The 13,461-nt window shown below is 55.6% G+C and overlaps 3 protein-coding genes across 3 annotated transcripts; 2 read left to right on the top strand and 1 right to left on the bottom strand.

The window, feature by feature from the left end:
* Nucleotides 1-2,760: 2,760 nt before the first annotated feature.
* On the top strand, nucleotides 2,761-6,106 carry CGGC5_v000719 (uncharacterized protein; the record flags this gene model as incomplete). Its single annotated transcript, XM_032032133.1, has 2 exons — nucleotides 2,761-5,983; nucleotides 6,036-6,106. The coding sequence occupies 2 exons, from the start codon at nucleotides 2,761-2,763 to the stop codon at nucleotides 6,104-6,106; spliced, it is 3,294 nt and encodes a 1,097-aa protein (XP_031888253.1).
* Nucleotides 6,107-8,452: 2,346 nt separating this feature from the next.
* Nucleotides 8,453-10,744, top strand: OBPALPHA (Oxysterol-binding protein-like protein OBPalpha; the record flags this gene model as incomplete). The annotated part of the gene is made up of 8 exons (XM_032032134.1): nucleotides 8,453-8,501; nucleotides 8,845-8,925; nucleotides 9,011-9,116; nucleotides 9,178-9,288; nucleotides 9,350-9,628; nucleotides 9,680-9,929; nucleotides 9,979-10,292; nucleotides 10,351-10,744. 8 exons carry the CDS (start codon nucleotides 8,453-8,455, stop codon nucleotides 10,742-10,744), a joined length of 1,584 nt encoding a protein of 527 aa, XP_031888254.1.
* A 784-nt stretch (nucleotides 10,745-11,528) lies between these two features.
* Nucleotides 11,529-12,261, bottom strand: CGGC5_v000717 (Splicing factor U2AF 23 kDa subunit; the record flags this gene model as incomplete). Its single annotated transcript, XM_032032135.1, has 2 exons — nucleotides 11,529-11,857; nucleotides 11,961-12,261. 2 exons carry the CDS (start codon nucleotides 12,259-12,261, stop codon nucleotides 11,529-11,531), a joined length of 630 nt encoding a protein of 209 aa, XP_031888255.1.
* Between the last annotated feature and the right edge of the window lie 1,200 nt (nucleotides 12,262-13,461).

Below are 13,461 nucleotides of genomic sequence, written 5' to 3'. Positions count from 1 at the left end.
CGAGCGAGATAAGGCAAGATAAAGCGGGAAGGAAAAGAAAGAAACAAAGCATGGATCTGGTTATCGGAGAATTGGCAGCAGAGACGCAGAAAGAGGCAGAGACATCTGTGTGTCCTCGTAAGACCAGCCATCCCGTATTGACGGTGGTGACTCAGTGGTTAATACGAATATGAGACATGAACGGGAGTTGGGAGAGACATGATCACGGGGAAAAAAAATGAGGGTTTAAAAAAAAAAATCGCAGGCAGGAAGAGGCTCCGGACTTGGACGGATACTACTGAGTCCGTTACGAGATGGCAAGAAAAAAACGGCCCAGATGGAAAGAAGCACAGAGACTGGTGGCCGCCTCTGCTCCTGCCTCTGCATCAGTGCCTCAGATTGGGAAAGAATGGCAGGAGCTCGTGTCGTGAATTGAATCCGAGGACGCGCCCCTCAAGTGCGCCCCCGTATTATCCATCTCCGTTCCCCCCCTCCAAACCAATCCTCTTATTTTAAAACGCGATCCAATGACGGCAATGCCTGTCCATTTTGGCCCCCGCTATCCTCCATCACGGGTGCCGTTAGTGGCACCTATTGGGGTACTTTGCTCCAGGGCCCTGAGACCAAACCCAAAAGACCAAAGAGCCCCCCAGCCTTAGCATGTGCACCCTGGAATCGGGGAATGGGACGTCGAAAAATAGTATGAAATTGTCTTCGGCCGGCGCCTAAGGTAGGGACAGGGGACCTTGGGCGTTCCGAGCTTTTGGGGAGGGGATTCCAATCCTCCCCGGACCCTTAGCCCGGAACGGCCGCCCTACAGCCCTGAGCCTGCCTGAGCCCAGCGAGGGTTGTTGCGTGACGAGAGTCCGACGCCGTTGCGACGTTGCGACGTTGCGATGCTGCCGTGCGATCCCATCGCACAGGCGATGGCGAAGGACGTGGTTTGAATAGCTTACATACCGCCGTAGGGACGGACGACCGGGAACCAACAGCTTGCATTGCAGCGCCTGTGCCCACACGATGGCTGACGGGATGGATGGGTGGGTTGATGGATGACGGATGGCAGGCGGGTGTCTGGGCAGCACCTCAGATGCCAATGCCATGGAGTGCTGCCAGCCGCATCCGCCGCCCGCATCCCGTCCCAACCATGTGCGCACTGGAACTGGGGACGAGGTTAGGTTCAATGATCCGAAAATGACACCCTCACCTCTACTGTTGCTGCAGCTGCAGCAGCCGCCGCCACCGCTGCCGCCCTGCTGCTTGCTCGTCAGCGGTGTCGTCAAATCTTGGGTCTCAAGGAATCACAGTTGCCGTAGGGCAGCCGCCGACGTGAGCTTGTCGAATTGATAAGCCCCACGTCGGCCGGCTGGAGCTGCGTCTCCAATGGAAGGCATGTCTCTGTGTCGTGCGCTGAGGTTCCAGCGCGTATTGGGTACTCAGTAAGGCACGGCACTTCAGATGCAAGGTGGCCGTATCGTGTTATTAAACTCAATGGGCTCTCCCACGTATTCCACGGCAACATCCACCCACGAGGCCCGGCGTGGGACCTGGACTAGAGGTGAGCCACGACACTGGTTGCGTGAAAGTGGACATGACATGCAAACCGCCGTTGCCCTCGAGATATCACGACTGGAGAGGCAGGTACGGACACGTACCGCGGGTTCCTGTATTGGTAGGTCAGGTACGCTAATTACCTTAGGTAGTCCGCCCGCGTCGTAGTGTACTTGACGGTACCTCGCTTGTCGTACAGCAGCCAGAGCGGGGTCCGTAAGGGGGGTTTTGCTGCGGTGTCAGCGGTGTCCCTGGCCAGTGATAAGGCGAGCTGACCGTCTTCAAGGGTCCACGCACGAGGGACAGAAGCACGACGAGGCAAGGTACGCCGTACTCCAACCTGCCTCGCGCGTACCTTCCTACCTCTACCTTACCTATCTGCTCTTCAAATGCGCTGAGAAGGGCGCTGAGATGCGAGAAACCCAGGACGCACCCCACACAGCAATCACTCTGCTGTAAAGTACTTTCTGGAGGCCCAGTGGTACTTGTCCCGTCTCCCCTCCACCACCACCACCTCCTCCTCCTCTTCCTCCCCTCGTCGTCCCTGGCACTGGGCCCCCCGACAGCAACGCTCCGCACCCGCAACGCACCGTACCTGCGATCTCTCCGAACCTGAAACCCCTTGCTTCCTCTTCAATAAACCCAACGTCGAATCTCACCCCATTCGGGCTGAAGCCACCGACCGCCTTTCAGTCAACCATCCGTCGATACCAGCATTCGGCTGCAGGGCTACGCTGCCGATTCGGTTTGCCAATTACAGAATTCTGGGCAACTTCACCTTGTCACCATCGAGCTTGCTCCTGCCCTACCTATCTACCTATCTACTACCTTTTTGCGAGGTGGTCGACTGACTGACCATCACCACTAACCGCCATCTGGCACTGCACCTGCCTACTTACCTCACCTCGTAGGCCGGGGTATATACAACCATCTCACTTCGTATCCTCCCCTCTGCCTTTCTCGACTCTTTCTTGACTTTTTTTTTCCCACTGTCGTTTTGTCGACCCGGAAATTATTACAAGTGCAAGCGCGAGTGCGCCTGGGCAGCTTCATCTGGTTTGCCCTGCAGTACCTCGAAGTAAGTACGCTCCTCCGTTCCTTCAACATCAGCACCAACAGCATCCCACCGGGAAATCACCACTCCGCGGGTCTGCTCTTGCTGACACTGCCGTCTCGACCAGAATCTCCCATGACCTCGTCATTGTAGTACCACGACAACAGCCTTACACAATGGAGAACGAACCGCAGTCAGCTACCTCCTCGAGGCGGGGTCGCCTGATGGGCAAGCTGTTCGCCCTCAAGGAGAAGGATCGCAAACCGACGGCCGAAGAGACGGGCAGTAACATCAACGATTTCCTCAACGGCCCTTCCGATACCCTTCAGGTTTCTCACGCGACCCCTCAGAGCGCCCTTCCCCAGCTCACGAAGCTGGATACATCTTCAGCCACCCGCTATCCCCAGGCTCTGAATGTTGCCAGCCATTCTCAGCAGAGCCTGAACCTCCCAATCCACTCCGCTCGCAGTCCTGCTCACAGCCCAGGTCTGCCCCCGCCTCGGAGTCCGCGGCGCAACAACCGAAGAGGCTTGAATGTTCGCTTTGTAGACTCATACCCCGAGATTATTGGCGAAGGTGGTGACGAGTCGGAGATTCCTGCGATCGAGGTGTCTAGGAACAAGAAGCAGCGCCCTCCTCCCGACAACCAGCGCCGCCGACCTATTGCCGCCGTTCACGACTCTCCCCCCAGAGCTCCTGCGCCGAGAGAAGACTCCGACTTCGTTCCCGGCCGTCTGCGTCGTACACAAACCGGCTTCTCGTCTATCCACGAGCCCGAGCCACGGGAGGCCCCTCCCCCTCCCGTTCCCAGAGAGGTTGCACCGGGTTATAATGCCTCGGCGCCATTCCTGGACACACCCACCAGCGCCAAGGATGAGAACCGGAAGTCCTTCATCGAGCATCACCAGGCCGAAATGCGCCAGGCTGAAGGCAGAGCTTTTGCAGAGGCTGCACGCTCAGCCAGCCAGTCCTCTCATCCTCAGGGCGATGAGCGCGCTGGCTACACACCTGCCACACCTCAACTGAAAGAATCACCCACAAAGTCCCCTGACCTCCATAAGAACCCGCCCGACCAAAGTCCCTCTTCTGTGTACTCAGCTGGCAGCAGTTTCGGACAGCAGAGCGCGGGCAACAGCTTTTCGAGACAAGCCTCTGTCAGCTCTCAGCACAACTTGGTTGCCCCTCCTTCGATGGCTTCCAGACAGGCGTCTTTCAACATGCACGATGCGGTCCTTGCAGTTGGCGAAGATGCCCTGAACAGTTTCGTCACACGCACGCGCCACCTCAATGAGCTCTTCAGACTGCATGCCGAGACAATCAAGCCTCTTTCAGCCTGCCTGCCCTACGAGTTGGCGCGTGCTTCCCTGTGGTGGTTCCTCAAAGGACGCATGGCACTGGAGGCGGCTGTGCGCGCCCGCCCTGGCAGCCCTAAAGATCAGATGCAGAATGACATGGACCGCCAGCAAGCTTATGCAAACCTCGCCAAGGGCTACTGGCTCGCTGAGGAGGCTATCCCCGAGCTTATGGAGGCTAGACATCTTCCTCCCGATAGTGGCATCAATGACATTCGCTCCACACTGGTTTCAACACTGAAGAAGCTAACTGTTTCTATGAAGAGAAACGGATTCCTGCCCCCTGAGGAGGCCTTCCTGCCCCAGACAATCGACAAGTCGATCTGGGTGGAGTATCCCAGACTCAGCATGGATATGGTTGCGCTACTCACTGCAGACTCACAAGCAGCCATCTCCGGGGTGGTCAAGGTGCCCTCGCCTCCAGAGATTCTCGACGCCCTGCCCCCTGGTGATACAGCTGAAAACTTTACGTTCGGCAGAATCAGCACCGATGTGTTCTTGATGGAGCAGGGCATGGAGTCCCAGAGATTCTACTTCCCCTGTCTCCTGTCCATGGTCCGACCTCAGAAGCAGCCCAACCTCGTGTTTGTGATTGCCAGTCAACATGGAGAGGTCAACCTGCGCATCCAAGGCAACAAGCAAGCCGGCCCTACCTGGGACGACGTTCGTTGGCGCAATGAGACCTGCTCACTCGAAATCAAGCTGCCCCGAGGCTTTATGGTCGTCGCTCAATGCTCACAATCAGATTACCGTATGTTGTGGAGCATGTATGACTTTGGCGCCAAGGTCCAAGCCACTCTCTACCCCCGATCCGATGAGCATTGCACATTCCGCGCCAATCTTCGGTCTTTCCAATACTTCGACTCTGATCCTCAGGCGCGTGCTTTTCCCAAGGAGGCCATCCAAGGCTGCGACGTTGCGCTGTTTGAGAAGATTCATAAGGAGAACTCACCAACTGGCCCCCGAGCTTACCACCGCGGCTTCAGAATCACCGTCGTTACTGGCGCTCGCACACGAACTTTGAGCGGCATCAACCACAGCTACACTCCCCAGATGCCGATTCCCTTCGGCTTCCTGCGTAACGACAATGGGGACGCAGCCATGCTTCTCAAGTACGATAACGGCCGCCAGAGAGTGACCATGGTGCTGTCCTTTGCCGACGAGAGGGAGCGTGCATACTTCCACACCCAGATTGTCGGCACCAATGTTCAAAAGGACGAGACCATCTTTGCGGATGTTCCTCTGCTTGGGTTCTCTGTATCTACATCTCTGAACGACAGCAAGTACCTGCCAGGCATCAGCCAGATTCCTTGGACGGCGGTCCGCGTTATCAACGAGGACGCGGATGAGGATGTTCCCCGCACAGTACTTTCGGACAGACTAAGAGTTGTCGTCGAGTCCAAGCAAGGCTACCTTACTGATCGTATCAACGTTTCCCCTGGCGAGCTGCGACTGAGACTAGAGGTGAAGGACGCGAAGAGCTTGGTGGTGATGCGACAGCCTCAATTCGACATGACTGTGGCGGTCTCGGACGGATCAGTTGGCAAGGAGGTGCCCAAGGAGCTAACAGAGATGCTCCAGATGCTGCAGACCTCGCAGACCATTCGTACCTACAGCTTTCCGACCCTGAAGGATCTCCACTCCTTCCAGGCTGCCCTGACGGGCTTCAATGTGCTCTTCGACGGACTTGCTGCAGCTTTTGCCATTTCCCGCCGACGTATGGTGGTTCCCATTCACAAGAAGTGGGAGGCCGGATGGACTCGAGTCCAGGTCATTCAGCAGAATTCGGTCATTCAACTGCTGGCGTTCTTCCCCGACTTCCACCACGGCCAGTGCATGAACTTTGTGCTCAAAGGCACCGACGTTTTCGAGACGTTCTCTCGCAGCAGCAAGGCTGGTATTAAGTTTGTTGACGCCAAGTTCCCGTTGCCGCGAATGCCTAACGGCACCGATGGACCTTCGGATGACATGGGATTCATCTGTATTGATATGCCGGATCTACCGGGAGAGCATGATGACATCTCGCTCCTCTTCGAGAACGAAGCGGGTAAGTGTCCGTGAAGCTGAATGGACTCGGGTCTGTGCTAACGTCCGAACAGAACGCGACCGCCTGTGCCAGTGTCTGCCGGCACCTGTTAAGGGGACCTCGAGGTCCTTGAGAGGCAAATGAGTCCACGTGGACCTAAGGAATTAATAGCAACAAGTTTGGTGGAAGTGACAGCATCCAAGCATTTCAGCGAGAAGCAATAACTGGACATTCAAAGTATGAGATACCCAAAAGTCGGTTCATCACATTGCTTCGCGAAAAGAAAACGGACAACGAGAAAGACACTGAGTGATTGAAGCACGGGGACGGAAAGGGCTTGGGTTGGCGGCCACTGGGAGGTGGCATTAGTTTATACCGAGATGACGCTTGGCTGCGGGCTCGGGTGATGTGGCAGCTTTGGCCGGAAGGCTCGGGCCCAACACGAGATGGGTTCTTGGAAGCTAAGCATTGCCGAGAGGTTCTATGTGTTGCATCTCGGAGAACAACGAAAACTCGGAGTTGATGTTGGATTAGTTCTGCACAGCAGGATAGCATGTTGGTTGTAAGAGACAAGACAGGTAGATAGGCAGCAAAAAGTATGCAACGCACACAAAGCAAGTCTAGGTATACAGAATAGCAGCTTGTGAATGATACGCGTATCAAAGTGCGTACGACGCATACGGTGACTTGCCGAGAAATACCTTGCAAATAACCTGCGTTGAGCCGTAGGATTGAATGCTAGTTTCAGAGGCCAAAATGGGCTTCCAGGCGAGTTACATGGATCTGGGCCCCATCAAACTCCCCACCAACAGCGGGTTTCCTGTCCGGGCCCCCTCGAGCTTTTCAACTTGCATTCGAGGGCTTCGGCTGCGTCTACAAGCGGTCAATATTTCTTGGATCTCACGAGCACTGCCACAACTACCTGCATGAATAGAGGTGGGATAGCAGGCAGATGTGCAAGCCAAGAAAGGCAGCGAGGGACTCTATGTGCATGAGAGGGAACCTTGAGAAGCCCATCAGGCGAATAAATGAACAGAAGGGAGAGTCATTGGGGCCTTGATTGGCTGCGAGAGGAGCTTTGGGAGCAGGTGATTGGGTGCATGGTAATACAGCATCTACTTTTGGTGTGGTGGACATGGAATACATGGGACGGAGAGGGGAAGCTGGGGTGAAGGATGACAGGTGCAGTCCCGGAGATGGGGAATGCCATATGTCAACTGCCAGCATGCCAGCCCACGGGAACTGCTCAGGCAAACAGCTGAACCCCGTTTAAGGTAAGATACTCAACCCTCTACGAGCTATTGGTGGTCAGGAATCTTGGGTGCCATTGCACTGGCGCGAGATGGTGACTTGCCAGGCGTGCACGGGAAGGCCTTTGGTGACGAGGGGCATTGGAGAAAAAAAGGTTTCTAAAAAACGACAGACGTCATCGCCCCTCGACGGCGGCATGGTGGGGTCCTAGTTCCCCAGCACCTCACCTGCTAGTACGGTAGCCAAATGGCAGAAATCACCAACTACGTAACTCTTGCATGGGCCAGGCCACCAGCGACCTGTTGAGCGGCAGCTGTGATCTACCACGGTGAGCTGTTGTTGCTGCGTACCTCAGGATGTCTGCGTATCTTAGTGCAGCGAGCAGACCAATTAATTGCTAAGGAGTCTACCAGATTCTAGATCATACCCAGGCGAGGCATGGGTTGGGTCTCAACTTCTCTTGCCGATTTCACACTTGGGTCACCTTCACCATCTAAACCATCCCAAGTTCCGGTTGTTCCTCAGTGAACCACCACCACCCGGCTGACATTGACTTTTAACGAACGCCCGTCTCCTCATCATCCTCGACCTCTACTTCCTCGCTCCTATCTTCTCTGCCCTGCTCTGCTGTGCTCTGCCGATATACCAGCCGCCAGTTACGCCTTCCCTCTGTTAGAGACAGCAACAAGCAAAGACCATACCACACCGGAAAGGCAGAGGCAGCACGAATAGTGAGACAGTCATATGTCATCTCCTTCTTCAAAGCAAGCCTCTCCTGTCCGCCCCGGCTTGTCCACCTCATTTTTCTCTTCCACCTGCATCTGACTGATACATCGCCAACCTTTCCCTTCCGACGGTTCCTCTCCCGGCACCTCCTTGCTCCCCGCCGACAAAAGTCAAGCACTCTTCCTACCAGCTTATCGACTTTTCCAAGCACTTTTATTACGACCCGTTCCCACCCAATATCCATCCACATTCGTACCGCCCTTCTTCCCGCCTGGTCATCCGCACAGAGGGCTGCCAGACGGTCGGACCCATCAGTTACCGACTCTACCCCTACTCGCAGCATCAGCAACGCCTTTTGCTGCCGCCCGCGAGCACTGCCCCTCATCCTGCCCAAAGGGAACATCCCGGACACCGCGCCGATAAGACCGATAGCGGCCACAGAAACACTACCTCATAGGCACTGCGAGAGTGAGACTGAGGGGCACCGCTGCATCCACTGAGCCAGTCGCAGTCATGGGTTTGGTCCATGTGCCAGGAAGACGCTCCAGAGCGTCCAGCCTCAGTGAGTCTTACCAGCCCTAGCGTTGCCTGCCAAACCCAATGTAATAGCAGACAATTTCTCTTGAGCCGCGCGCAGGGTACTGTAGACTACTTGCTGCTGTTGCTACTACTACTGACGGCGACAAATTCCTTCGCGCGCCCACTCCTGCAACTTTTTCTGCCTATTTCCCATTCCCATCCTGTCCCCAGTTTGTTGCCGCTGTCCGGCTCTAAAGTCTTGTTGGGACCCGAAAAGCGTTCTCTCCTCTCTTGCTCTCCACCCTCCTCCCGAACCTCCCATCGTGCGCGCGACTCAAAAAAAAAGTTACCGCCAACAATGCTGACCTGGCTCGGGAATCCCACAGCTAGCAACCGCTCCAGCGTCGACGAGGCGAGAGGAGCCGAAGATGACGACACGCTCGTGGTCGAGCCCGATCAGGGCAACGGTTAGTGAAGCTTCCCCGCGAGAGCCTGCGCCGGCTGTATTCTCCAGCGCAACGTCTTGCACGCAAATAGCTAACATGTTTGCAGTGCTCATGCACATCATCTCCCAGCTTCGGCCGGGTGCTGACCTGAGTCGCGTCGTCCTGCCGACGTTTATTCTCGAGCCTCGTAGCATGCTCGAGAGGATCACCAAGTCAGTGGCATTCAGCATCGGGGTGTCTTCCGGAGCTTCCATAGCTGACTGATTGTCATAGCTTCATGTGCCACCCCGAAATGCTCCTCCCGATACCCGAGATCGACGACCCAACCCAACGATTCCTCTCCGTAGTCAAGTTCTATTTGAGCGGCTGGCATATTCGTCCACCGTACGTATATAAACCCTTGCCAAGTTTGCGTAGGAGAGGCATGTCATTGACTTGGTCTTAGAGGAGTCAAGAAGCCCCTGAACCCAATCCTCGGCGAGATCTTCACCTGTTACTGGGACCTTCCCGACAGCACGAAGGCCTACTACATTTCAGAGCAGACGTCGCATCACCCTCCCAAGTCGAGCTACTTCTACATGGTTCCTGACCACCACATCCGGGTTGACGGTACTTTGAAGCCGAGGTCGAAATTCCTTGGAAATTCCGCGGCGAGCATGATGGAGGGAACTGCTATTCTGTCATTGCTGAACAGAGGACAGGACAAGGCCAAGGGTGAAAGATAGTAAGTCGGCGGGAGGTTCGGTTGGATGAGTGTATGCTGACTGTAACACAGCATCTTGACTCAGCCAAACATGTATGCCCGCGGCATCTTGTTTGGAAAGATGAAGTACGAGCTAGGCGACCATAGCTTTGTGCGCTGTCCAGAGCTGGACCTGGTTGCGGATGTCGACTTCAAGACGAAGGGCTGGGTTGGTGGTACCTACAACGCAATTGGAGGATTCATCAAGCGAGAGAGCACCGGTGAGGTTCTTTACGAGCTTTCGGGGCTCTGGAGCGAGGAGATGTTTGTGAAAGACGTCAAGGTAGGTCCAGCCAGGTTTGTGCACCAAGTCAGCGCTAACAAACCTGCAGACTGGTCATAAGGAAATGTTCTTCAACGCCAGGAGGTCAAAACCTAGCAGCCCGTCGGTGCGACCCATCGGGGAGCAAGACGAGCGCGAGTCCCAGAAGCTCTGGCAAGCGACTGCCCAAGCTGTGAAGGCTAGCAACCATGAGCTCGCTACGGACGAGAAAACCAAGGTTGAAGACAAACAACGCGAGGAGCGAGAGGCCAGAACACGAGACGGTGTTGAGTGGCATCCCAGACTTTTCAGAACAGTGCACGGTGGCCCTGGCGACGTTGAGGAAGGCGAGGAAGACTTGGAGTGGATCATCAACGCCAAGATGTGAGTTTCGGTGAACGAAACACAGAAACGCTGAATACGAATGCTGACCATGTCATAGCGATGGAGCAACGCCGGAGAAACAAACCGAGCAAATTTTGGCCATCTATCCCATCCTTCCTGGCCAGAAGGCAACAGCTGCAAACACGATTCCGCCACACCGGCCTTCTGCATCAGAGGCGCCAGCAGCTCCGGCTCAACCCGCCAAAAACGACCTGATCGACTTTGGAGATGATAGCAGCACTCCCACTGCGCCTGCACCAGCTGTCCAGCCTCCTACTGGAGCTCACGCGACCAGGAGCGACTCCAAGGATATCCAGGGCATGCTCAACAAGACAGGACATCAAGCTGGCGAGGGTCCGTTGATGGACTTCACCTCCGACATGAAAAAGGCGGTCCCGCCGTTGAAGAGAGCCGACACCAGCGAGGATAGCTTCCACGACGCCCTGGAGTAGACTAGACATGCGGTTTTTAGCATCCGTCAGGTAAAACACGTCATCACTTTCATTCATCATGGGAGGTCAACCTCTGGCTAGAGGAGAGGAGATCCATTCTGTGCACTGGCGAAAACGGGGTTTGGTAGAAAAGGGATACCTTTGTAGATATGTAGCATCGTTTACGGACTAGCAATAATGGCATTCAACTGCGGACACTGATTTCAACAGAGCAACATGAACATGACTTTGTTTCGGAAGCTTTGTTGTGACAATAGTATACACATTTGATGCTTGACCCTCGAAAAGGGACCCTTGGTAATAAAAATAAACATTCCCAGAACACCGCGAACGCCAGTTTCTTTTTCAAATTGACCGCGCCGACTATGATTCAATATCATAGGGGCCATATGTCAGAATCAAGCCAGAAGGCCCCTCGATCACGGGTCCCGGCTTATGAACTCTGCCTAAACAGGCTTCGCAACAGCTCACGGTTACGGCTCCTGCTGCGCGCGGGGACAGGGCTGCTGCTTCTCTGGCGAGGACGCGCCCGTGACTGATGCTCGTGGTTGCGGGCTTGTCGTTTGGCAGAGCCGTCCCCAGCACCGTTGCGTTCGTCACCGCCCAGCCGCTTGCTGCCATTTGGTCGATCCCGCCGATTCCCACGTAGCTTATCCTCGTTCGGCCGGTCTCGTCCTTGGCTATCTCCAGTATCACGACCATCACGGAAGCCTTGACCTCCGGGTGGGCTGTCGACATCAACACCACCGCCGCCACCGCCGCCACCGCCGCCACCGTTGTTCTCCTAGTAACGGCGCCGCGTGGGCTCTGGGGTGGGCGAGCGGGAGGGGGAGCGTTCGTCGCGGCCGCGGTCCTTGAGCCACTTCTTGGTGCTGAGGGTGAGGTCGCGGTCGAGGTCCTCGGAGGGGTTCTTGCGGTGGATGAAGTTGCAGAAGCCGCCGCGGACACAGCCCTCCCCTGAGTTCAGACGGCAACAGGCCTCGCGGAAGTCTGTCACGGGTGACAGCTCGCAGTATATGGGGCGCGCGGCGTACCAGCGCGAGTTAAGATCGTCGCAGGCTTTTTGAGCCGAGTCTTCGTACTTGAAGCGGGCGTAGACGTTGCCTATAAGGTCTGCGGTGGTTGAATGTTAGCAATCGTGTCGATCTCAACGTGCAGAGACGGCGTCAAACTGACGGCGAGACAGGAAGAATGAGAGACGGGGAAAAAGACATACGATCATTGTTGTTGTCGCAGACGACCAGCTCCTCCAGCTCGCCGTACTTGCATAGCTCGCACCAAATGTCCTCGTAGAAGGCGTCAAAGTGGTTCTGCAGCTGGGAAGGGTTCATGCGGTTCTTCGGGTCGTATGCCGGGTTCTGGTAGAGGTTGGGCATGAGGATGGTCTGAGAGTAGCTGGGCTTGACGTGCTTTCGCGAGCAGCGGTCGCCGTGACGGCAGGCGCCGATCTTGAAGTAGAAGGAGCAGTTGACCTTGTCGAGCTCGGTACCGAAGATGGAAGCGAGAAAGTTGGCCATTTTCGCGATCGATTGTCTGGCGGCGAAAAGAAAGATTTCGGGTCGTAATGGAAAGCGGGATTCGAGGTCGGGAAGTTGATGGGGAGGGAAGGGATTGAACGTCGACGAAGGGTGAGGCGCGCGTTGAGATGCGTTTGGATCCTGGTCGCGATTGGGAATGCGACGGAGGAATATTTCAGACAGCCTTGCGCCACGGTTATTAGTAATTGCGAGGCTGGAGCTTTCTGTGGCGGTGCTTCGATGAGCTTCTGGTGGTGGGTCGTGCATGCAGAGTACGTACCGCGGCCCGGATCAGAGTCTAGAACATGCACTTTCTAATTGACGTGTTGTTTATTACTTGCCGTGGGGGAAGATTAACATTCCGTCCAGCCTTATGCGATTGGCATCACTGTCTCTGATATTACTGTCGCTGGCATTGTCTCTGATGCATTCAATGTCTCTCTCAGAGATCATTATACGTGGGCCTGTGTTATCGCCAAACTACATCCTTGTGCAAGGCAAACTAGAAATACAGCGTCTACCACTGCTCATGTTTGAAACACTGGGTGGTTCCCTAGTCAGTTCTCGCATGCGGCTGAACTTAGACATGAATGACGCCGAATGGAAGAAGAGAACAGATCGGTCTGAAGGAGCGCCGATCCTTGGCTGAAAGCTTCCAGACATGCTCGTGCAATGGTGATCTCCCCTCTGATGTCCCGTCTGCCGCGTACAAAAGCTTCGCTCGTCCGATGGTGATGGACTGTCTTTCAGAGTCAAAATCCAGTCCGAGCAACGCGGCCATAGCACGATGGTCACGAGACCCGCTCCTCCGACGAACGCCGTCGATTGGCGCCGCTTGTGGTGATGGATAATCTTGTTTAGGTTTCTTCCAGATGCAGTGGAATGATCAACGGCCTCCGGTGGGAAGGGATGGTGAAACGGTTGGCTTCGTGAGTGACGCTGAACCAAATGGCCAGACGCCGCAGTCCCGCCGCCGTCCCGTCTCTCGGACTCAGGTCGAAGCCAAGATGCTGGAGGTCTCTCCCCAAAAAGGTGCCCACAACTGGCGAACACCCCCAGCGGCCTGCAACTTGATTTGGGGATTTGACCAGGATCTCATTCGCCAATCATGACTCGAGAACCGTGTTTACCCCCGCTTTAATTTTGGAGATTGCTGGGTCTCTCCCCGTTTTGGCCGTTTTGGGGGACGCTGCACCTGTG

This window comes from Colletotrichum fructicola, assembly GCF_000319635.2.
Source record: "Colletotrichum fructicola Nara gc5 chromosome Unknown KSG_Nara_v1_contig01, whole genome shotgun sequence".
Lineage (NCBI taxonomy): Eukaryota > Fungi > Ascomycota > Sordariomycetes > Glomerellales > Glomerellaceae > Colletotrichum > Colletotrichum fructicola.
This window is presented reverse-complemented; position numbering and strand designations above follow the sequence as displayed.